The sequence below is a fragment of the Euprymna scolopes genome, chromosome 1 (genome assembly GCF_053919585.1).
Source record: "Euprymna scolopes isolate OS-2025 chromosome 1, ASM5391958v1, whole genome shotgun sequence".
In the NCBI taxonomy this organism is placed as follows: domain Eukaryota; kingdom Metazoa; phylum Mollusca; class Cephalopoda; order Sepiida; family Sepiolidae; genus Euprymna; species Euprymna scolopes.
This window is the reverse complement of record NC_136482.1, coordinates 170,819,604-170,846,117: the sequence shown is the minus strand read 5'-3', so window position 1 is coordinate 170,846,117 and position 26,514 is coordinate 170,819,604. Positions and strand designations below refer to the sequence as shown.

The following is a 26,514-nucleotide window of genomic DNA, read 5'->3' as shown; positions in this document are numbered from 1 at the left end:
GATGGCCAACCCCCAACAACCAGCAGCTCCCAGGCTTAAGCTCAAGTCCCCATCTATTGGTGCTGAAAGCACCCCCGATCAATGGTCATCCTTCAAGCGACAATGGTCTATGTATAAGACCGGCATGGCTATCACTGATGCTATGTATGCCACGGCTCTCTTTCACTGCTGTGATGAGGACCTCATGAATGACCTCTTGAGAGACTTGCAGGAAGATGTGTCATCAATGACCGAGGCAGACCTCTTTGCTGCTATAAGGCGCCTGGCAGTCAGGGAGGAGAGCACTCTGGTCCACCGCATCAGACTCAGTAGGATGACACAGGCCCCTGGTACCCCTATCAGAACCTTCCTTGCCGCTCTCAGGGGTCAGTCCGCTTTATGCCAGTACACAGCAAAGTGTAAGGAACCGGGCTGTGGCCACACTTATTATAGCAGTGAGATTATTAGGGATAATCTCATTCGTGGTATTGCTGATCCAGAGATTCTTTCTGATCTGTTGGGTGATTCCAAAACAGACCGAACCCTGGAGGAAACTGTAGCCTATATAGCCCAGAAGGAACAGAGTAAATCCACCAGGGCAGCTGTTGGAGAAACTACCGCGGCCATGAGCCATGGCAACGACAAACCCCACCAGTCACAACCATCTTGCAGCAACAAACAGAGCAAGTGCTGGGCCTGCGGAGAACTACAGCATGGTAAGTCAAACGACCGGAATTCCAGAGCCAAGTCCTGCAGTGCTTGGTCTGTAACATGCAGCAAGTGCTCTGTAAAAGGCCATTTTGCGACCAATTGCAGTAAGTGCTCAAACTGCGGGTTATGGGGCCACCGAGACAGATCTTCCAGGTGGTGCCCTCAGAACCCTCGCCGTAAGGCTAAGCCCAAGTACAGTAATGACACCTTGCACATGGGGGATGACGAAGCTGGCACACTATTTGACCAGTTTTGTACCATCCAGACTCATCAACCCTTAACTAGCAGCTGCAAGCCAATCGAACATCATGTATACGAGGCAAATGGGTCGCTAGACCTTCTAAGCCCCACCCAATGATGACGGTGAAGCTCACCCCGTTACCAGATGACCACAAGAAGCTTGGCTGCCCACTAAAATCCTCCAGCCTCACATCAATCGAAATACCTATGGTGGCGGATTCTGGTTGTCAGAGTTCCATCATACCCATCAGATCAGCACTTGCGATGAGCATCACCAAGACTGACATATTCCCTGTCAAATTGTCCATGTGAGGAGCTATCGAGGAGGACCTAGGGGTTGAAGGAGGTATCTTCATGGAGGTATCCACAGCTGATGTATCTGGCACACCAAAAACAACAAAGCAGTTGTTATATGTGTCTAGGAAAATCGGCAAAGCTTTCCTTTGTCGTGAAGCACTAGTGGCATTAGGGGCCATACCTGCCAGTTTCCCAACTGTGCCAGTAAGTTGGCCTCAAGACTCCCTGACTACAGTGGAAGATGAATATAAGCAGTGTTCGTGCCCAAAACGCACAGATTTACCATCACCTATACGAACAAAGCTTCCAACAGGTATTGCGCCCACCGATGAAAATGTGCCAATTCTGAAGAAATGGCTGCTTGACTTCTATTCATCAACAACGTTTAATACATGCGAGCACCAGCCACTTCCCATGATGAAGTGTGAACCGCTGGATCTCCATATCGACCCCAACGCAAAGCCAGTCGCCATTCATAAGCCTGCATTGGTCCCCCTACACTGGCAGGATAAGGTCTATAATGACCTTGAGAGACGTCACTATCGGCGTCCTAGAGAAGGTCAGCCCCAACATGCCGACCACCTGGTGTTCCCACATAGTGGGGACCGCAAATGCTGACGGCTCCCCTAGAAGAACAGTGGATCTGCAGCCACAGAATCGATGGTCCGTGAGGCAGACTCACCATGTGGAGAGTCCATTCCATCTGGCAGATCGTGTCCCCCAACACACGCGGAAGACTGTCACGGACGCTTGGAATGGTTACCATTCTGTTCCCATCCGAGTGGAAGATCGCCACATTACAACCTTCATAACACCATGGGGTCGCTATCGTTACAAGGTGGCACCACAGGGCTTCCTCGCCAGTGGCGACGCCTACAACCAGCGATTTGATGCTATTATCGCCAACTTCAAAAACAAGGTTAAGTGTGTGGATGACACGTGCATGTGGGCTGACTTAGTTGAGGCATCATTCTTTCAGGCGTGCGTGTGGTTGGACCTCTGCGCCAGAAATGGGATTACCCTCAACCCAAAAAAGTTCCAGTTCGCCGAAGAGACTTTTGTTTTTGCGGGCCTCCAGATCACGCCCACTAACGTCACCCCGTCTGACAAGTTCTTGGAATCAATTCGGAATTTCCCTACCCCGAAGGACATCACTGGCGCACGGGCTTGGTTTGGATTGGTCAATCAAGGAGCATATGCATTCTCCATGGCCAAGTGCATGCAGCCTTTCCGGCATCTCCTGAAACCATCCACCAAATTTAAGTGGACGGAGGAATTGAATGAGATATTCACTGAATCCAAGCACAAGATCATAGAGGAAATAAAGGAAGGAGTGAGGTTGTTCCAGCCATCCCGCCCAACCTGTCTGTTAACCAATTGGTCGGTCACTGGCATCGGATACTTCATGATGCAGAAGTACTGTGACTGCGCCACCAGGACGCCTGTGTGCTGCAAGGAGGGCTGGAAGCTCTGCCTGGTGGGTAGCCGCTTCACGCACGCGGCAGAATCTAGGTATGCACCGATTGAAGGAGAAGCCCTCGCTGTTGTCTACGCCTTGCACCAAACACGGTATTACATCCTCGGATGCTAACTTGACTGTGGCTACCGACCACAAGCCGCTGATTGGGATACTCAATGACCGCTCCTTGACGGAGATAGACAATCGCCATCTGTTGAATCTAAAGGAAAAGACTCTCTCCTACAACTTTGAAGTCATCCACATCTCTGGAAAGAAGAACCTGGGACCTGACGCTGCCTCCAGGTACCCACCTGCCGCCGCCGGCCACGCAGATGATGCTTCTAACACAGATGACACTGCAGATATTGGAGAGGATGATGGGATACACGCATCCATGTCTAACACTCTTTATGCAGTCACTAATGTGGTTTCCTGGGACATGGTGCGGGAAGCTACATCTTCGGACGCAGACCTAATGGAATTACACCGACTGATTCATGACAGATTTCCTTTGGACTGCCGACAGCTAAGGACCGCACTCCAGCCGTACCACCGCATCTCCAGCAGCCTTTGCACCGTTGATGGCGTGATCCTTGCCGGCAACCGCATCATTGTGCTGGCAACATTACGCCAAGAGATATTAGAAGCCCTGCATGCGGCCCACCAGGGAATCAGCTTCATGTGTGCCCGCGCGGCTGACTTGGTTTACTGGCCCAATATCAGCATCGACATCCAACGTGTCAGGGACAATTGCACCTACTGCCATCGGATTGCAATGTCTAATGCTATGCAGCCACCTTTTAACGCGTTTCACAAGATCGCCAGCGACTACTTCACACACAACAACCATGATTATGTTGTGGTGGTCGACCGGTACTCTAACTGGCCAATGATATTCCAAGCGGAGAACGGCGCAGATGGCCTCATCAAGCGCCTAAGAGAAGTCTTTGTGACTTTCGGAGTGCCTGAGGAGCTGACAACTGACGGGGGACCCCAATTCACTGCTGGGAAGACTCAGGATTTCCTCCTATCATGGGGAGTCTACCACGGCCTTACCTCTGTTGCCAACCCTCATGCCAACTGCAGAGCAGAAATTGCAGTCAAAACTGTCAAACGAATGCTGATGGATAACACCTCAGCAGGAGGGTCCATCAATGTGGACAAGTTTCAACGGGCGATGCTAATATACCACAACTCCATCGACCCAGAGACGAAAGCATCTCCTGCTCTTATAGTTTTCGGACAACCCATTAGAGATCCAATCCCGATTCCAATGGGTCGGTACTGCCCCCACCCCACATGGTCTGAAACGCTTGTAAACAGGGAGAAGGCACTAGCAAAACGTCATTCCCTTGAGCATGAAAAGTGGAGCGAGCATACAAGATCTTTGCCCCCTCTAAGCGTGGGGGATCACGTGTATATTCAAAACCTAACTGGAAATCACCCTAAACGCTGGGAACGAACTGGCACCGTTGTGGAGGTGAGACAATTTCACCAATATGTCGTCAAGATAGATGGCTCTGGGAGACATGCTCAGAAACCGACAACACCTTCGGAAATTCAAGCCTTTCAGAACCACAACTAATGAGGACATGATAGAGTCCTTCCTACCAGTCACCAGGCTGCCGGAAGACACCTCTGTCAGCACCATACCAGGGGCGTCAGAGGACTCTCCTGCCACCCTGCCAGAAGTCCATGCTAGTAATCCAACGGATAGTCCCATACATAAGTCCAGCAATAAAGATTTTTATGACGTGCCATTGAGCCCTTCTGAGATCCTTCCAACTACCCCTCATGCTTCTAACCCAGCTAGAGATTCTGCCACTCCCAAGAACGCTGGAACTGGAAACGACACCACCCCCAAGAACATGCATACAATTGTCAAGAAGGCCCCCAGGGCCTTGGGCCGACTGATGCCACACAACGCTCCTGGTGCTTCAGAGACTGCACCAACGAGTAGGTTGCGGCCCCGACGAAACCAAGACTAGTGATTCTATCACAGTGTATATAGCTTCAGAGAACTTTTGTACAGGATTTTTTTGTCGTGCCCGCAAAAAACTCACCGTGGGTGGGGGAGATAGCTAATGTAAATATCTCCTCTCATCACCTAGGACATAAGCTAACCAACCCTCTTCTCTATTGTTTCAGAGTGTAGAGTGAACAGCATTCTTTTTCACGTCACTCACCCGAAATTCCTTGTGAACTTGTGAGGGAGAGGAATGCATGTCGAGCAGGTTTAAATTGCAGTTGTTTATGAGCAAATACTTTTTGAAATGGGACCTTTCAGTTTTTGCGCAGTTGAGAATAGTCTTAACAGCGCACATTGTGATATAAATGGAAGAAACTGTCAGCGGCTGAATTAAGTTCAACATCAGAATTTTGATTGTCCATGCTCATGTTGTGAAAAAGAATGCTCAGTATTCTTTAGTGGAACTTGGAGGACGCACTCAGACTACATCAAGATCGTCAGTCTCTTCGCCCATTCCTCGTCGACTAGGGAAAGGTGTGCTACTCATCTACTTATCAAGCAGTACATTAGGTCACTGCTAAAAGGTAGAGATACCCTTTGGGAACTACAAAGATCTCTTCTCTGTATGCACCATAATAGTATCTTTCGAACATTTATTGCCTGGTTGCAAGCCTATTGCTACAAAATTCAGAAGACACTCATTGATTCATCAGCTGTTTATACAATCCAAAATTCATGATCTTCTAAAAGACGAGCACAGGTTCTAGTAATTACTAATGATGGACACAAGAACAGTCTTGTCATCGACTATAGTCAGACCATCAATCGGTTCATGTACCTTGATGCTTATCCTTTACCAAGAATTGATTTAAAAAAAAAAAAAAAAAAAAGAAGACAAGAAAAAAAAAAATTGCTCGCTCTTCCGTTTTTACTATCCTGGACTTGCAGAATGTGTATCATCAAATACCAATACAAGAAGAAATTCACAACTTTCAAAGTTTGTGAAAATCTATATCAATTCTGCCATATTCGGTTTGGCGTAACAAATAGTGTATCATGTTTCAAACGATCGACAGACAATCTAATAAAACGTGAGAAGGTTGCCAATACTTTCGCATATGTTGATAACATCACTATATGCGGCCATGATGGAATATGATGAAAATTTAATTGTTTCTTAGATGTTGTCAGGAAGTATGGCATAAGTTTCAGTGAGAACAAGAGCATTATGCAAAATGAGAGCGTCACCCTTTTAGGGTATGAAGTGTCATTTGGAGTTGTAAAACCAGATCCTGAACGCTTCCATGCTTTGAGATATCTACCCCCACCACAAGATGCCAAATCACAACTGCGGGTTGTCAGAATATTTTCATATTATGCTCAATGAATTCCTCGTTTCTCAGATAAAATTTGACGGCTAGAACAGAACCAAATCTTCCTTCTACCTGAATCCTGCTTGGATTCCACCAACCTCAAAGAAGAACTCGAGAACCCTTACGACAATTGATCCAGATATACCCCTTACCATAGAAACAAATGCTTTGTACGTCGGCCAGGCTTCCATTCCCAATCAGAACGGTTGCCCAGTTGCTTTCTTTTCTTGATCTCTTTCAGTCCGCGAGTAACATTACTCTTCAGTTGAAAAAGAAACACATGCCATCATCGGAGCAGTGCGTAAAAGATGTCACTACCTTATCGGTTTCGCCTTTAAACTCATTACAGCCCAACACTCCGTAGCTTTCATGTATGACCTGAAACACTCAAGCAAAATAAAGAATGAGATGGTAGAACGCTGGAGAATTAAACTATCAACCCTTATATTTGATATAATATACTGTCCAGGGAAATATAATGCAGCCGCAAACATACTTTATCAAGTGATTTGTTCCTCAACTAATTTAACTAGCCTATGAGACCTACACGTTTTATTGTATCATCCAGGCATCACACAAAGGTCTCATTTTGTATGTCTGCGTAATCTCCCTTTACTCTAAGGATGTTCGACGAACTATTGGGAACTGTTTCATTTGTGCAGAATTAAAATCACCATTTTGTTTTTATTCCACTAATTTGAAGTTTGTCAAAGTGACACAACCATTTGAACGCCTAAGTGTTGATTTTAAAGGTCTTCTGCTATCTAATAGTCAAAACAAATATCTATTAACAATTATCGATGAATATACATCTCCCTTTACCTTTCATTGTCAAGATATGTCCTCAAAAACAGTCATAAATTGTTTCCGTTAACTATTTTCACTGTTTGGCATGCCTCCCTTTATTCACTGACAGAAGCCTATCATTCTTTTCAATAGAACAGATTTTTTTTATATAGAAAGAGAATAGCAACAAGCTGTACAACTCCCTATAACCCTCAGAGAAATGGCCAGGTAGAACAACTAAATACCACGTTACAGAAAACAATATCGCTAGCATTGGAGTCACAAAGACTGCGGATTTCTCATTGGGAATCAGTTTTGCGCGATGCATTGCATTCGTTTGTTATTGTGTACTGCAACTAACACTACACCTCACAAGTGAATATTCCAGTATAATCGGAAATCAACATATCTTCTCAGTTGGCTTTGAAGCCAGGTCCAGTCCTGATGAAACGTAATGTAGGGTCAACCAAGTATGAACCTTTTTGTGGACAAAGTTAAATTGCTAGAATACAACCTTCAATATGCCCATGTTAGACTTCCAACTGGAAGGGAGGAAACATTATTGCTGCGTCAACTTGCCCCAAAACTACAAAATGTAGCACCTAATACTAATGACTCTTGTTATCTCATCGGCGACTCCATCTCTACAACCAGATGCCTCATTTAAATCAGGTGTATGCAAAGAACCTCATGAAACCTCACAGGCTGATACAGCGCTCAATAAAAACCTATCAGAACTCATCCTTAGACAACAATGTTTCCATACCTATCATCTAAAAAACAGAGATGCTTGAACTTGAACCTTTGTATATCATTTCATAAACCCTCCCTGAAAGTTTTCCATTCAGAGTGAATGTCATATTAGCATTGTTAGTTTCTGTAAAATCTTGGCAATTTTTCATTCTTCTATTTCAACATGCATACCTGTGATTCTAGATGAAAAAGACCTTATTAACTGGTTATCATTCAACTTCTGTGTTCTAAATCATTACACAGGTGTTGTTCCATGTTTGTTGCCATTTATTATAGAGAAATTCATTTATACCGGGTATACTTGTCAGGTAGTTTTTGAAATTCTTTTCCATGAACTCAGTTGCTCCTATAATTACTGGAATGATGAAGATCTTTCAAAGATTTCAGTTTCTTATTATGTCATACATAAGACCTTGATATTTTATTATCCCCCCCCCTCGGCTCTGTTGTACTCAGCATCATTGGGGGACACTAATTACTAAGGTTGCTTCTTTGTTCTCCTCGTCCGATATCACCATGTCAGGTTTTCAGCTCCATTTTCTAGGTATGTTATGTAGCTGTAGAAAGTGCATGGTCATAGTGGATGGTGTTGTACCCATCCAATCTACACCTTTAGATCAAAATGCTATTTCATCACTAAGCACCAACAGACAGATAAAGTATCTCAAAGATGTAAAGAGATATTTATTATAAGTTGTTTATAAAATGAATATGCAAATTATGAAGACCTAAAAAGTGTCTGTGGGTTTCAATGCGTTTCAAAGTTTTATATTGCACCATAGAATTAAATAAGCATGACTTGTTTGGATGTTAATATAGTTAGGATAGGTAAAAAAAAAAAATTCTTGCATTTATTTAGATATATATAAAACTCTTGTTTCTGATAATTCTTGTACCAGTCTGTTAAAATTGAACATGAGGGTTTAAATTTTTTAATCATTATAATTTGATGTAAATTTAAAATAAAAATCATCCAATTTGCCAACATTTTTGCAAATTTAACTCACTGAATTTTCTACTGCAAAAATGTCAAGGTTCAACAACCACTATGATTTTTACTGGCTTATCTTTATTCAAACCGGTTTAATATTCGTTCAGAATACTGTGTGCAAGTAATAAACTAGCTTGATAATAGGATAGGAAGAAAATAAATTCTAATTAATAATGAATGCAGTCCATCATTAAAAATTAGAAATTTCCTTATTTTGAAAAGTAATGTCCATTTGCTTTTTTTTTTTTTTAACATAAAATTTAACAAGGAAACTAATGTATAATTATTTTTCATTTGAAAATTGAAGTATATTCCTGGTAAACAGGAAGTTTGTGTCCTTTCTAATTTTTATGTGTTAAGAATGCAATATCTTGAAGGGTATATGCCCCTTTCCGTTTTGCACAATAGTGCATAAAGTCAAACAAATTCAGCAGTATTCTCCATTGCACCTATCCTTTATTATGCCTTCAGGTCTCCAGTTAGAATCTCTACTTGTTGAAGGTGGATTTCCTAAAACACAGCTTTAATACCAAAAACCTACAGAAGTATCAGGAAAGTTCTAGACTGTTTTAGGTTTTTTTTTTTATATTGATATTAAATTCACACACACACACTAATTAAGCAGCAATAAACATGAAAGAAAATGGATTTGAATCATAAAAATTACTTAAATTTTGTAAAATTTTAACCCACTTAATTTTCTACTGCAAAAATGTCAGTTCTAATATTCATTGATTTTTACTGGCTTATATCTCCATTCAGAATACTATGTTCAAAAATAAGTCACCACTATAATTCAGTCTGTGTTTTTTTTTTTTTTTTTTTTTACACACTTTATTTTTACATGTATAAATAAATATTGCATTTTTGATGAGCATAAGAATCCCTAGTTTTTTTTTTTTATTATTACATTATGAGCTCAAGTTTAATGAAAGAAAAGAATGAAAAAGCAAACTATATTGTTTGCTATTTACCAAGTCTGAATATGCTCATGCAAAATTAAATAAAACACTTCACTTTTCAAAAATTGTTAAAACGTCCTGGTAAGAGTTATCACTCTTCAGTTTGATCCATAAATCAATCTAAATCATACATCAACTGTCTTTATCCTTAACGTTCATTGGATTACTTCATTGATAACAGCTTATTCAAATTTATAACTGTTGACCTTTAATTTTTTTTTTTTCAATTGTAAACTTGTTATTCATTATACACTAGAATTTGAAAATATTGTTTTTGTTTCGTCATCAAATTGCTAAATTCTTCAGTGTTTCTTATAAACATTAACACCTGGTCAAAAATCATTTTAGAATTTTCAGCCTATGATCAAAAAACATCTGTTGTCCTCCGTCAGGGAAGGAGTGGTGTTCTTGATCAGGGCAATTTTTATTTTTGTGCTGTTAAAGTGCCCCATATAGAAAAAAGCCTTGTGTTTAATTTTGTCCTCAAGCAAGTAAATAGAGACTTGTGAAACTACTTCCCCACGAAAAGTTGGTTGTGACAAGGTTGGGGATCCACGAATACAGTCTATAAAATATTTTGTCTGTATTCTCAGCCAATCATGTCAGACAATAAACCTGCCTCTCTCAAAGGAAGTACTGCATTGTAGAAATTAGTTTATAAACATTCAACTGCAAAATTAAAACTGTAATTGTAGAAATTTGATAATTAAACATTTGAAACAGGTCTTTTAGGCATGGCTTGCAACGGTCATATTCTTTTTCAACCAACTAACTTCTTTAAAAAATCAGATTCCCACGTTTTTAGAAAGTTGCAGCAAGAAAACATGAATTTTGTAGTAGAATTTATTTAAATCCTGTAAAAAAAAAAAAAAACTTCTGAGTTTGGAAGTTTTTCAAAATATAACCGAAAAACATTAATACTTGATAAATTGGGTAAAGTTTTTAAGATTGAAATTGATTGATGGAATTTTTTTTATGTTTAATGTTAAAATGCATTTTTTTTTTTTTTAAAACTCTTTTTCATCCCAAACAAGGTATATTGTCACTTGGACCATAAGGGAATACTATTTAGGATAATGTCCAACAGGGGACTGTGAGAAGTTGAGCAGCAAGATGTCTGTTTACATTACATTTAAACTTCTGCAGGTTAGTACAATCAAGGAAATAGGAAACAAAGAGAATTCCAAAAGCTAGCAGTCCAAGGGAAGAAATTATTAGAGTAGAAAGCTTTCCAGTATCTAGGGACTAGTGAAGGGGTGGGATTTTGGTGCTAGTCGAGAGTGGCTATCTATGAGTGTCATGAATTCAACAGAGCACATTCCATTAAATTACTTGTAAAACAGGCCCAGGAATGCAACACTGTGGCGATGGGACAGAGGTTGGAGCTTGGCTGATAACCTATTAGATTTGATTCCAGATTACATTCCAGTTTTAAATTATTATAATTATTAAATGGAGATGAACTTTCCTAAATCTCCTAAAAACAGATTTTTTTTTATTTATGTTTGCAAATAATTTAGTTGTGTGTGTGTGGGGGGGGGGTTATAATGGTTACAGGCAAGGACTGTGAGATCGGTATACCTGGTCCAAGTTTTGCACCACTTTCTTTATTACCCTTGGAAAAGGTATGAATCCATATCCATCCTTCAGCTATGGATTAAATAGTGGCGACGATTAATTAGACTGAAGCCATAATCGTGTAATTAAGGGATAACAGAAAGAAAAACTGAAATAATATCAGTCTTTTTTTGCTTATCAAAGCATTCTTTCCAGTAGAGCAGAACTTCTCCTGGATTCAGATGTGCAATAGTGATTGTGCAGCACTTGCCTCACTATAGACTTAGAGAAAGTATCCACTGACTGAAAAAAGGACATATACACATACTAGTTTAAATTTATTTATATAAACATTATTGGCTACGTATGTGAATACATGTTTCAATTGTGATTTCTTTCAGAATCCAACAGCTTTATTCTGAGTTTAGTCAAAATTATGACCTAAGGATGTTGGATTTTGAAATAAAGAAATTTATACCAGAATACTGCTTTACTTATATACATTGAAGTTTCATTGGATTAACATCTAGGAAACCACAGCAATACAATCATTTTATATATAACTCTCTGGACCTTCTTTCCTTCGATGATCAGGCAATTCCATCTTTTAAAAAAGGAACAAGTGAATTTTATATATATATATATATATATATATATATATGGGCATGGCTCAGAGGTTAAGGAATGAGGGTGGAGAGCTATATGTTTTGGTTTCGATTCTAGCTGATGGCACCCAAGTCATATATCAGGTTGACAAGAAAGTTCTTGTGGTTTTTAACTTTTAAATTCAGATAAACATAACTTGGCTCAAACAAAAGTTTATCGATCAAAATAAGTACCATCAGAATAAACACACTTGTTTTGCCAACACAAAACAAGTGTGTTTATGCCAGTAACGTAAAAATCTTGCATTCTCGTGACGATGAAGTTGCTGAAGGCGTTTTTTTTTTTTATATTGCTTAGGTTTCTGAAGCATTTCTTATGCAGAAAATTGTCAGGATGCTTGAAAAAGTCGGTAGTCGAAGCATTGAAAGAAGTGATAGAGGTTTGGAATGTATGAGGCAGAGTTTCATAGTCCAATTCGTTCAATTTCTGCAGGGTCAGTTTAGCAACGTGTGACCGGGCATCATTGTGGAGAATTGGGCTTTTTTCTGTTGACCAATGCGTAATGTCGTTGAAGTTTGTAATGGATTTCATCCATTTGTTGGCAGTACTTTTTGCACTGTAATGGTTTCGCTTGCATTTAAAAAAAACTAATGAATGAGACCGATTGCAGATCACTAGTCAGCGTAACCTTCTTTTAGTGCAGCTTCGGAAAGTGTTGTGGAGCTTTGTCAACGTCTAACCAGTGAGCCGAGTGTCGCCAGTTGTCGTAAAGAACCCACTTTTCGTTACAAGTCACAACCTAATTGAGAAACGAATCATTCTTGTTGCATAAAAGAAATGACACTTCAGAATGGCATTTCTTTTGTTTGTTGTTCAATTCATGCGTCACCAATTTATCAAGTTTTTTGGTCTTTCCAATCTCTCAAGTGGCTGGAAATTGTATACGTCTAATTTAGAAATTCTCAAACAGTTGTGTGTGGATTGGCTTCGATTAAGGCTCTTGATTGTTGTCAACATCCAATGGCCAACCATTATGCTCATCATCTTCACGGCTTTCGTCACCACCACAAAATTTCTTAAACCACCTGTGCTCTGTGTTCAGTAGTGATTCTTAGGACAAACGTTTTGTTGCTATTGCGAGCCGTTTCAGCAGCTTTTTGGCCTAGCTTGAATTGAAATGAGAAAATTGTGTGAATTTGCCTTTTTTTGTTTTCCAATCTTGTATTCAATGTTCCAAAAAGACAATTGTTTTAAAACGATTGTAATTTAAATAATTAAATAGAGCGGAAAACGTTCTTTAAAATGATATATAAAGTAAAGGTATTGTAATGAAAACTTTTTTGAAAATGCATCATTTGAAATTAAAATTAAAAATTCTGCAAGAACGTCCTTGTCAATCTAATATATATTATTTTTAGTTTTGATCTCACTACTATACATGAGGTTTAATATAATAATCAATAGAGAATTGTCTATATAATAATAAATATGTAATCTACATGAATTAAAATATATTTTTAATGTATCTTACGACTAGGCAATACCGGGAGTGGTGAAAAAAAACGGACTAGAGTGCTCAATGTGTAGCCAGAGCAGTATATAAGAAATTTATTACTGTGAGTCCAGAATGAGTTTACATATTGTTTCAACTAGAGGAAGAGCCTCAAAGAGAGGAAATATCCAACTAGCATCGTCAGAATTCATAGATGGACTATGAATTCTGACGATGCTAGTTGGATATTTCCTCTCTTTGAGGATCTTCCTCTAGTTGAAACAATATGTAAACTCATTCTGGACTCACAGTAATAAATTTCTTATATATATGATTGTGACTTCCTGATATTTGATCACTCAAAGATCGTCTGTATTAAACATTAAGCTTCATTAAGGTTAAAATTTCCCTTAATTTCGTTGCTGTGTCCCTCGCTAAAGGAATCAAAAAGGTGGCTTCATGGTCGGGTTTAAATCCTTCGACCAATATTGATCATCTCTGGCACTAATAATTGCATAAGCATGATACACTAGTGTCTGTAGATTAAAATAATGTGTGTGTGTGTGTGTGTGATAATTATGGAAATAATACAACCTAATGGAAAATGAAGAAAATGAAATATCAATTTAATGAACAATTTTCGATTTTCTTTATATATATATGCAATTGATCTGTTTGATAGCATTGATTTATTTACTCCTGCTGAGTTTAAAATTTATAGTCTGACATGTAACCTCATTTTCAATGTTTCAGCAGCCATGATTTGTTTTCAAGTGCGTAGTGAAAATAAAAGTGGCCTTCACCAACTAAAAATCAGTCCTACCAAAATCTGTTGCATTCAGGCTTGGTAAAAAACTATTTAAGACTTGAGAACCAGAATAGGTCGTTCTACACTAAGAAGGAGGCGGGAGAAGGGAAGCCTATTTACAACTGCATTAACTCGAGCAAATAGGCAAAATTTAAATAGAAAAAAATATTCTAACATTGTTGACACTGAAAGCAGTAAACAAGCTGACACTGTAAACCCTAATCAAAGTCTGCAGGGACAGACCATCCTTGTTTCATTACCCAATTTAAAATTCACAAGATTTGTCAGTGGACAAAACGTATTAATAATAATAATAATAATAATAACTAAAATAAGATTGTTCAAAACTATTCTTTATTTGGGGAAAAAAAAAGAAAAGATAAGCGTGATTTTTCTTAACACACAACTATTACAATAATTACTTATTAGTTAGAACCAGTTTTTCTTTTATGACAGGTATGCCCTATTGACAGTAGTTCTCACAGAGATGGTACTAGATATGTCTGAGAATAGATGTCAAAAAAAAAAAAAAAATGGAGAAGAACTCAACATTGAATGATCACTGACACAGACTCAACCAGTAATGCTGATACAGACTTAATAATTTTGACAGGGACTCGACCAGTAGTGTCAATACAAATTCAAACAATTATGTAAACACAGATTAAGTCACTGATGAACGACTCAAGTGTCGTCCTTATATTACTCCTGGACGAGTGCATTCTTGTACTTTAAAGGGTGCTCAGTGAAAGTATGTATCTACGCACCATTCTTGAGCACTTTCGTGCATGCCGGTCGCAGTATAGATGCTTTCTGCTAAGAGATATGTTGAGCACAAGTGGTGGATTTGAACATAATATCACACGACATTTTGAAAGTTGTTGCCTCTGATAGCATCACAATCTAAAGTTGTATAACAGCCGTGTCAGAAGTATTATGTTATATAGCAGTGAATGATGGGGCTTCACTCTGTCCTCTCTCGTTTGCCTACAGTACAATGACAGATCCAGGATTCAACTGATCCGCAATGTGAAATGTAATCTAAACCTACAGATGAGGTGGGAGGATTTTTTTTTTGAAAACACTACTCTTGTCCAGCATACAAATCAGTTATGGTCATGTGTGGGGGTTCACCTTCTAGGATGAATCATCACAGAAGTATGGAGATCTTCAATTGCAGGAAGGTTAGCCAACCAAGAACAACGTAGAAGCAAGTGATTAGACAAGACTGTACAGAATGTAATTTGGAGATGGTTGATTCGCCGGAATCGTGAGGATCAGAGAGCAAGCTGAGGAAGCATAAAAAATGATCGGAATAATCCTGATCCAATCCAGGACAAATATGGATGTTCATTTTACTACTGACATGACTGAAATTTATGTTTCTATTCTTTTTATTAATTAGTGAAAGTATTGACCAAGTTATAGGGACATGGGAACAGAGTTGTCAACAGTATAGATACTTAACCATGTCTTTTATTGATTTGCTACAATAGCTACATAAAATTTATGATACCATGAAATTATTTTACTGTTCACATTTTCTTATTTCTCTCTCTCTCTCTCCTTGTATGTGTGTGTTTGTTTAATCTAGCTCTTTGATCTTTCCTCCCTCTCTTCTGACCGGATTTTGACCTAGCTACTGAGCAGGTGTTTTATTTCATTTTTTTCTCTTATGTACTAATGAGTTACTCTTGTTTCTTTTTTATTGTTTTTCTTTCTGGTTTAAATATTGGGTATAATTATTTTAATATGTATATATGTATATATGTAGAAGTCCTAACATACCACATGCAGTTAATAATTCTACTTCATGACATCCACTTTTCCCCATGTTATGTTAGTAATGCTATTTAACTCATAATTTAAAAGAATGTGGGGGGGGGGGGAAGAGCCGTAGCTTGAAATTGAACATAATTGTTTGGACGGTGGTTCTGCAACTTCATTATTTGTGCCAGACACTGAACCCCCCCCCTCCTATATATGAAATGAAATCTAGCGTTGTTGTTGATATCATGTAATCTATATAAATAAAACAGTAGATGTGTGTATGTGTGCAAAAATACTTAACCAAGAAATTCTAAAACTACTGATCATATAACAATGAAATTAACAGGAAATAGTAATCAAATACCAAGGATGATTCATTGCAGGCAAAATCTTTGTTTGGATGGAGGAATAACGCATACCAAAATGTCGGCAAGTTGAAATGCAAAATGTTCATTTCCACTTACCGACATTTCTCTTACATTTATGCATGTGCAAATTCATTCATAGCTTGAAGTAGTTTAATTTTAAATCTGTCTTAACTATCTGTCAACATTAGGTAGTAATAGGTAGGGAACTTGGCTGGAGCACTAAATGTTTTGTTTTTCGATTCTAGCTGATGGCACCCAATTTTTTTTTTTTTTTTTTTCCAAATGTGAAATCAATACTATATATTAGGTACAAGATAACATTAAATAGAGAATTAGCTGTGTAATAGTAAATATGAAATATGCATGAATTAAAATATATTTAAGCATATTTTACGACTGGGTCCACGTTGAAAGTAATAACAGAGATTTTCTAAAGTATACACAAGATTTGGGTGGACACTGACTAGCATAAGATTATGCATCTTGATAACCAATCCTTGAGAGTGACTTTTACAGCATAAATTTTTATAGGGTTAATTAGTATAGAAACACTATAATGTTGGAAACGATTTATTGAAGATAAGTTGCTTTAGAAGGAAATTGCAGACTCCTATCTTTTCTATAAATTATCACAATGGATCTAATATGACTAACTCAACATACCCCATTAAACTAATCCTTGTGGAGGTGTATTTTTTTTTTTTTTTTTTTTTTTTTGAAAATGTGTTGTTCCTTTCTGTTCAAATGTACAATGTCTGTGACATAACTACCGAAAAACATCCTGGTAACTACTCTCAATGGCTCTGACAGTTAAATATTTAGGATGATTAAAGGATTACATGGGTCATATCATGTTGGCATTGAAGGATTCACAGAAAAAAAAAAAATTTGTTCAGCCATAAACACTGGACTCATTCCATGCTGAAGTTTGACCGCCCTCCCCCCTCATTTACCAGAACTATATTACGGAAAAAAAGGGGAAAAAAAAGAACAGGAGAGTACATGGTTAGGAAATTAAATATGTATATATTGGTGAAAATTCTTCCTCAAATTCGGATTTATATTTTTCAAGCAGCACTTGCACGTTACTGTATTTTGGACAAGTTATGTTTTTATTTTTGAAGAATGTATTTGAGGTGGAGACAATTCAAGACCCTACGTGAAATTTTGTGTAACTTAAGTCAAAAATAAAACAAATACATAAAAATAATACAATATAAAAACATTAATTATCTGAACATTTATTGAATTAAAATAAAATTAAATAAAAATGTACAACTTTTAAATTTATAAATTCTTATTAGAATGTGACTTTTTGTTATTGTTTTTTTCTTTTTGAGGATTCTTTTTCCTTATTTTATTTTGATTCAATAAATATTCAGATAATATTTTTGTGTTATGAAAATTTTCTTAATTTTAGTGCATTAATTTAGTGTATTTATTTTACTTTTAACTAAAAGTTGCGTCCAAAAAAATTCTTCAAAAAATGAAAACATCCAAAATAAAAAAACTAACAGTAAATACACAAGTGTCAATACCCATTTATGCAATATATAACAATTTAATTTTTTTTTAATCCTATTTTTAAACTAATATTTTGAAGATATTTTCCCACGTTTCATGTTGCTATAGTGTTAATTCAAACATATTTACACCAAATGATAAACACTTTATGCAGTTTCCTTATTTTTTATCATGCAGGAAAACAAACATAAAATTACACAAACGTATCATCACTTTCCAACATTTTAAATATTTAATTAAAAAATGATTTATATTGACTCAAGTTTTAATAGAATTGCTAAATATGGAACAAACGGTTTTGATTTTATTAAAACAATATTTACAACCACATACGGGTTGAATAAATACTTTCAGTAAAATATTAATGCAATCGTAATAAGTTTGTATGAACAGCAACGTGTTCCCATAAAAATAGGGTCAGCTATATAGCTGTAATAGTAAAACATTAAAAAGAATTTGAATAATTCAACTCTTCACACAAGAAATACTAACCTTAGTTATAATAATGTCTTCTAAAGAAATCTACATAGTTGCTGCTCCCACTTGTAAGCAGGTCACCGTGACCACGCGTCAAATGGCGTTAAACATTGGTCAGTTATAAAAACATTCATGGAGGTTACGTTATTCAAATGAGGGTGGGTCATGAGACGAAAACCAAACGTATTTATCTACTTTCTCTCCCTCTCTGTAAACATATGTAAATGGGTTTATTTATAACTTCAGCGGAAACAATAATAGTTCGTTTACATGTCAAAAAAAAAAGGGTTTAAGCTTGAAGTACAACCCGTTAAATGTATTTACCGTCGAGAAAAATAATTCAAAATATAAACGTTATTTAAAGCAAATTAGTTTAGTTTTTTTTTTGGGGGGGGGATACTATTAATATTTCAAGCTTAAACCTTTTTTGTTTAACATGTAAACGAACTATTATTGTTTCCGCTGAAGTTATAAATAAACCACATTTTAACAAATAATTTTACCGGTCGGTGAAGCAAATAAGCAAAAAATTAGTTGTTACGTTCTCCAAGTCTTGTGAACGTTTTGTATAAAAATGCGGATTTAAAAACGAATTCTAATCGACGATATAATTTTATTAACGATTAATAATCGTTAATAAAATGATTTCAGAGATAGTTGGTTTTTTGTTTATTTTTTAACCACTAACGTTTCTGAAGAATGATAGGACCTATCATTGATAGGTCTAAAGAGAAAATAATTTAAAATATAACTATGCTTACAATTTAGTTTTTATTTGTTTTTCCCTCTCAATTGATTACAATTCATATTCGATTAAATAGTAAATAAAGATAATTCTATGTGTATTTATTATTTACCAAAAGTTACAATATAAACTAGAAGCACAGATATACACCGATATCTTGCTTGATAGTTTTAGAGATTGGGAGAGGTGTCGGGAAAAGTGTTTGATTCGGTTCAAATTCTGTAGAAATACTTTCTTTTAATTAGTTTTATAAGACTTTAAAATTAAAATTCATCGCAAATGGTAATGAGAACTTGATTATTATTTTTTTCAAATGTTTAAAAATTAATCAGAAAATAAATAATAATAATAATAATAATAATAACAACAACCTGCCTACGATATATAGCTTTTATCGACATTTTTTTTTTTTAATTACTCATCTTTTTTATTATTACAAGTCATACGGAAGGAAAACAAATGATTTTCCAACGAAGAAATATGTCAACATTTTTTTTCTTTTTACATCTGCTGGTTATTTGTCGGCAATGAAGATGACTTCTCGACTTTCACAACTAATTAAAAGTTGATCTGTAAGCCAATCAATTAAATAACTAAAAAGAAATTGAACATTGCCAAAAATAACTAACAATGCATGACGGTTACTTTTAAAAGAATTTCATTCATTCAAACTATGCGTGGAATTATTTGCAACACAAAACATCTGACACTTGAAGTTTAGTCAAATGTAGTAGCTGGCTGCTATGACTACATCTCACTTCTCCCTTTTGGCAATCAATGTCAACCAAATGATTAACATTCCTATTTGGAGCAAAACAAAAGATAAATTATTGTTGGTTCAATAGTTGTTTAATAACTTGTGACGTTTTTAATCAATAAAAGTAACAATGACATTGTATGATTCGTGGTTTATTTTTGTGAGTAATTTCTACTTCGATTGAATAATTTGGTACACTACAAGGTGAAGGCTATTTAAGAACATTAACAAAACTAGTGATAGTGGTTTTTGTTTATTTGTTTGTTTTTTTTTAGGGGTTGCGATCTTCAAATCGACAACTATTTTCATGAACTGCAACTTTGGCAACTATTGGTCATTTTGAGTTCAGCTTGGTTTGGCAATTTACCATGAAGAGACGACATGCGAGCAGCGTTTGCAAATTGTACAAATTTATTTTATTTACATTTAATGAAATGCACCTGTCAACTGGTCACCTCGTTTGTGTGTCCAGTTTACACTGATAAAACTAGACACAATAGACACTTAAGACAATATTCGCTACGTTATTGCCGAAATAGTCTAATTTAATTCGTAGAGTTTGTGAAAATTTGACCATATACGCGCAAGTCGGGGGACCCATATGCCCGGAATTATATTTATGCCAAAAATTAATCTTTGGAACAAGCCACATATTTTTCTGTGATTTATTTTAAAGTTAGTCGCCTCTAAAAACAAAAATTATATTGTACGAGTCATCCTAAACTAAAAATGAAAAATAAAAATCTAGTCATTATTAAATAATCAAATAGTTGAAGTTGAGTTTAGAAATGTTAACGAATTAAAATCTTCAATGATATATTTTTTAAATAATTCAATTTTTAAATAATTCAGTGGGTAAGATCTGAAGATTTAGAAACCAAAAAAAAAATTTTGGAGAAAAAAGAAAAAAAGAAAAAAGAAAAAAAGAAAAAAGAAAAAAAGAAAAAAAAGAAAAAAAAGAAAAAAAAGAAAAAAAGAAAAAAAGAAAAAAAGAAAAAAAGAAAAAAAGAAAAAAAGAAAAAAAGAAAAAAAGAAAAAAAAGAAAAAAAGAAAAAAAGAAAAAAAGAAAAAAAGAAAAAAAAGAAAAAAAAGAAAAAAAAGAAAAAAAGAAAAAAAGAAAAAAAGAAAAAAAGAAAAAAGAAAAAAAGAAAAAAAGAAAAAAAGAAAAAAAGAAAAAAGAAAAAAAGAAAAAAGAAAAAAAGAAAAAAAGAAAAAGAAAAAGAAAAAGAAAAAGAAAAAGAAAAAAGAAAAAAGAAAGAAAAAAAAAGAAAAAAGAAAAAGAAAAAAAAAGAAAAAAAAAGAAAGAAAGAAAAAGAAAGAAAGAAAGAAAAAGAAAAGAAAAAAGAAAAAAAAAGAAAAAAATATATAAAATCGTGAACGGAGTTCACGATTTTATATATTTTGGGGGAGGGCTGTACGAGAGTGCCCACCCCTAAAATGTGTATTTTATTCCACTTTTTTTTCTTTTTTCGATTATTATCATAGATTCCAGACTTAATTAAGTATCATAAGAGAAAAAATTGAAGGAGGTTCACCTTTTCGTTATAACGTTCTACTACATTGTTACTGTCCATTTCTTTACCGATGTGTCACGTGATTAGAACGTTATGAGAAAATCAACTCCCTTCTTAAAAGTCATTATTTTATTTATTTATTTTTTTTTTCTGCTAATATGATATTTAAGTCTGCAATCAATGATAATCATCGGAAAAATAGGGGGTCATCCTCGTACAGGTCAACTTTTTTTTTTTTTTTTTTTTTTTTTATTGCCAACAAGAAATTATTTATTTTTATTTTTAATTGATCTCGGTCAGTGATCATCCTACTTTGCTTGCACTGAAGCAACTTTTATTTTTGCAAATCTGTGGTACCCTTTTTGGGAAAGCTGGATTTCCCCTACATTAAAAATCGATCTTTTGTTGAACTGCCTTCGTGGAAAAGGAAATAAATGTGGACTATTTTGGCAGATAAACTTTCTTACTATCAACACACACACGTACAAAAGAACAAACATGTAATATTAATCAAATTTTCAGGTGCTTCCATAGAATTTGAAATGAACTAAACCGACTTTTGCCAAACCGAACTTAATTGGGTTTGGTTAAAAAAAAAATTAACTTTAAATTCTGTAGATGTATACATTTTTGTAACAATATTTTCGCTACTCTTAAAATATTAGTCGAAAAAGATTGATCGTATGTCTTTTGAGGTTTGTTTTATAATCCACAGAGGTACGAAAAAGGTGTAAAAAAAATAAAAAAAACATATATATATATATATATATATATATATATATATATAACAAATAAATGTTATTAAAGGCAAGATAAGTTACTTTTCTACCTAATTGAATAAGTTTTTAGTGCTTTCATGTAATGTAAAATATTAAACCGTGTTGAGCGGAGAAGCGCGGAGCGGAGGAGGAGGAGGAGCGCTATGTGAGAATAAGAAAAACGGCCGCGATGTCTCTTTACATCTTTGCAGTTTCGACAATGACGTAAAAATAAAGCAAAATGGTGGTAGAAACCCACCCAATAAATGTCCACGGTTACATTTACTAGACAGGTTTCTAGCACCGTTTTGCTTTATTTTTTTATGTGATTGTCAAAACTTCAAAAGACGTAAAGAGATATCGCGACCATTTTTTTCTTGCTCGCACTATTTGCTTTTCGAACAGATTAAACATTTTACATTAAATAAAAACACTAAAAACTTAGGTAAAAAGGTAACTTATCTTGCCTTTGATAACATTTATTTATTATTTTTGACAAGTATTTCGTACCTCTGTGGATTGTAAAACAAAGCCGTCATTTTTTGGGAGTTCAGAATGGAAAATTGAAAAAGTAAATACAAACCGAAAGTGAAAACGAAAAGGAAAAAAAAAAAAAAAAAAAAAAAATTAACAATAATATTCAAGATTCGTCCCCTTTAAACGTAACGAACTAATTAAATAGAAAACTGGCTAGTGAAGAATTTAAATGGTTTTCATAATTAATATTGCAGCCGATTCAGAGTTCCTATTTACAATGCATCCCCACAGGACAGAGTTAGACATATCCGCTTCGGGGTTTGTATTACTGTACGTACACAGATTCGAAAAAGCTGTCAAAAAACAAATATATAACAAATAAATGTTATCAAAGGCAAGATAAGTTACTTTTCTACCTAACTGGATATATTTTTCGTGTTTTTATTCAATGTAACAATGTTTATTCAGCTCGAAAAGCATACAGTGTTTACCGATGTATTGGAAAATTCAAAATAGCGCCCGACACTCTCTTTAATACGGTAAGTTCAGGAAAAGATGTTATAAATAATAAACTAGACAAAATACTGTTAGAAATTAGCTCATTATATGTTACCGTGACATAAGTTGACATATATTCGGTGTTTTTAATAGTATTTTGTCTAGTTTATTATTTATAAAACCTTTTCTCAAACTTACCATGTTAAAGAGAGTGTCGGGCGCCATTTTGAATTTTTCAATACATCGGTAAACACTGCATGTTTTTCGAGCTGAATAAACATGTTACACTGAATAAAAACAAAAAAAATGTATCCAGTTTGGTAGAAAATTAACTTATCTTGCCTTTGATATATTTATTTGTTATATATTTGTATTTTGACAACTTTTTCGAATCTATGTGTACAGTAATACAAACCCCTACAATGTAATATCTCGCCCATTTAATTTGTTCCCCCTCCCCAACTTTTGAATAAAATTATTTGGGTTTGTATTACTATACAAACAGATTCGAAAAAGTTGTCAAAAAACAAATATTTGTTTTTTGACAACTTTTTCGAATCTGTTTGTATAGTAATACAAACCCAAATAAATTTTATGATTCAAGGGCAAGATAAGTTACTTTTCCACCTAACTGGGTAATTTTTTTAGTGTTTTTATTTAATGTAACATGTTTATTCGGCTCGAAAAACAAGTGTTTACCGATGTATTTGAAAAATGCAAATGGCTGCGGACTCTGTGTTGAATACGTAAGTTTGGAAAAATGAGTTAACTAAAATACTGTTAGAAAATACTGTTTGAAAACCACTCAATGTATGTTAGTGTAACAAACATGGGTTGACTATATAGTCGGTGGGTTTCTAACAGTATTCTGTCTAGTCTTTTAGTTTTAACTCATTTTCCCTAAGTTACGTATTCAACATTATTGTATGTTTTTCGAGCCAAATAAACACGTTACATTAAATAAAAACACGAAACAAAAATTATCAAGTTAGATAAAAGAAAAGTAACTTATTATGCCATTTATTTTAACATTTGTTATATATTTGTTTTTGGACAACTTTTTCGCCTTTGTGTATAGTAATACAAACCCAAGTAATTTTTGTTTGTTTACTAACCTCCCCACGAGGGCAGAGTTAGACACAAGGTCGGTTTTTAATGTGGGAGGAAACCAGCTCCCCAATAAAGGGGCACTCTGGTTAGTAACGAAAATAAAACATGTATCATCAGTCATGGAGGATTTCTCCATTAACCGAGACAAAAAATAGTGCAGTGCAGCAGCACTGCAGCAGCATCAGAACAGATACTACACTTTGATCTTGGCCCGAAGACCAAGAAAGAAATTTATCTAAATTGCAATTCTGGTTATAGAATAAATTTTAATTTATTTTTTTAAAGTGTAGATAAATACCAATGTCAATTTAATTCAGTTATGTATTTTTATGCAGAATATGAACCGAACTATTTTTTTTTAAGATATGATTTTCAAGTAAATTCAGTTTTTTTTTTTGTTTTTTTTTTTTCATTTTTAATTAAATTGTTAGGTGAAAGTACAGAATAGTTACAAAATGTTCCCTATTTTAGCACCGTCCGTATTCTGCGTAAGTATCCACCGTTATAATCGTTGGCGGCCAGAGTATATATATTTTACTTTACACCAAAAATGTGTTCACGTTTAATATTGATATTATAAACAAAAACTTCTGGACAAAAACAATATATAGATAAGTTTCAACGGAATTTAAAAACAACGAAGGGGTTAAAAACATGCAAGTCGATCATGATGATGATGATAATAATAATAATAATTAGTAGTAGTTTAGAATAAAAGTTTAAATTTATTATAAAGAAAGTAAACTTTATTATTACAAGAAAGTCAACTAGAATGTTATTTCAGGACAAGATGCACAATCTAAGAAAGAACCATTTCTTAATTTTTCTAAAATTTCGATGAAAAGTAAGCTAAATCGGTGAGATATTCCAAATGTCCATATACCACGATTGAACCACGAATTATGCAATATCTAATTCAATAAAGTGGTTATAAATAAAAGTTGATATGATTGCACACGTGCGTGCGGCCACGAATAAAGTTTATCTTGTTTGTTTCTTGGGGGGGGGGGGAATCGCGCCATAAATTTCCGATTTCCCTCCAAATGAAAAATGTGCAAAAAGCACATTCAAAAGATCAACACAGCAACATAAATAGGCAACATAATTATCAATATCGATTAGATGAATGAAATATCCAATTTAAAAAACGTATAAAAATTAAAAATTAAGCAAAACTAATATTCTCGGCGGCTTCAACGCGTGGACACAAAGTCGGGTTTAATTTGAACACGCAGCCGATTTACTATAAAACAAATAAACAAACATTGAAAACCTAAATTATTAAATGAAAATTTCAACATAAAATGTAAATATACATAGGAAAGACAAGTAGAAGGATATTTAAATTATTGTTAGCATTTAATCATTCATGGGTCCACTTTGAAAACAAGTAAACGATAATTAAAAAACACACACACACACGCAAGGAACGGACATGAACGATAAAAGAAAAAATGTTAAAGAAAAAAGAAATGTTTAAATATTATTTATTGATTATTTCCTATATAAATATATGATGAATCCACCCATTTTAAATAAAACCGAAAAACTGAAAAATTAAACGTAAAGAAACTGAAATGATTATGGTCAAGGCTAATTAAAGGCATGTTTAAAAAGGATAAAGTTTAACTTACCGATTGTCTGTTAAAAATATATAATGAAAGAATGTCTCAATATAGTGTACATTAAACGATGTCCTCTTTCTTATCGTGGCATGTTAATTTTTAAAATTGCCATAAAAATATGAAAAATGAAAGTCAGTTTAACTGGAGAGATTTAATCCGAGAACCGGGATCGTTTGTTGGCGCCATCATTATGGCGGGGACTACGAGGATGGTGAGGTAAAAAGGGGGAATAACGCGAGAGATGGGAATAATACGGATGGAAACCAGGAACACTTCATGGCATCTGCCGCAGAAAATAATATTAAAGCCCTTGGTTTGATTTTTTAACACAGAAGAGTATTTTCTTAACGAACGGTGTAAATATTTCAAATTAGCTATCATCGAAATCCTTTCGGTATATTCGTATCATCGTTAAAATGTTGACACACGAAAACGGTGATTATTTCCGTTGAGAAAACGCGTTGTTTTCTTTACTTATTGATGATGATGATGATGATGATGATAAATAATTATTACTTTCTTTCTCTCTATATTTTATTTATTTATTTCTCCAAGTGCATTAATTTTGACACACTCTTATTTATTTTCCTTCTTTTTTTTTTTTTTTTTTGCTATTTAATATTACATCCCCCTCCCTTGCAGTATATTCAACAGCTTAACCAATGTGCCCCCCCTTCAACCAAGGTTGTATTATAAGTGCACCTCGCCACCATTTTTACTTTTTGCTTACAGTCAACCAATGAAATCACGAGTTGCGCACGGTTCGCTTTTAATTGGTTGATTTACAGGTGGCCCTCACCCCGTTTATGTACATATATTTTTAAATGTCATTTCCATCAATTCAAACTTGTAAAATTAGAGAAAAAAATATATGAGAAAACGCAGTTGAAGCTAAGTTCTATATATAA

The 26,514-nt window shown here is 35.0% G+C and overlaps 2 protein-coding genes across 10 annotated transcripts in view; one reads left to right on the top strand and one right to left on the bottom strand.

Moving 5' to 3' along the window:
• The window catches only part of LOC145277398 (E3 ubiquitin-protein ligase Jade-2-like), a 119,576-nt gene that overhangs the window by 65,812 nt on the left and 27,250 nt on the right, over positions 1-26,514 (bottom strand). Inside the window, exon 1 of one of the 9 annotated variants that reach the window (XM_080128795.1) lies at positions 25,616-26,201. The exons of 5 other annotated variants lie outside the window; for them this stretch is intronic. The gene's annotated coding sequence lies outside the window, so the exon portion shown is untranslated. Of the gene's footprint in view, positions 1-18,137; positions 18,598-25,615; positions 26,202-26,514 lie in introns of those variants that run through there. 3 more of the 9 variants (XM_080128808.1, XM_080128796.1, XM_080128810.1) reach the window with 3 other exon arrangements.
• Positions 3,081-4,271, top strand: LOC145282256 (uncharacterized). The gene has a single exon (XM_080132245.1). The coding sequence runs from the start codon at positions 3,081-3,083 to the stop codon at positions 4,269-4,271; it is 1,191 nt and encodes a 396-aa protein (XP_079988371.1).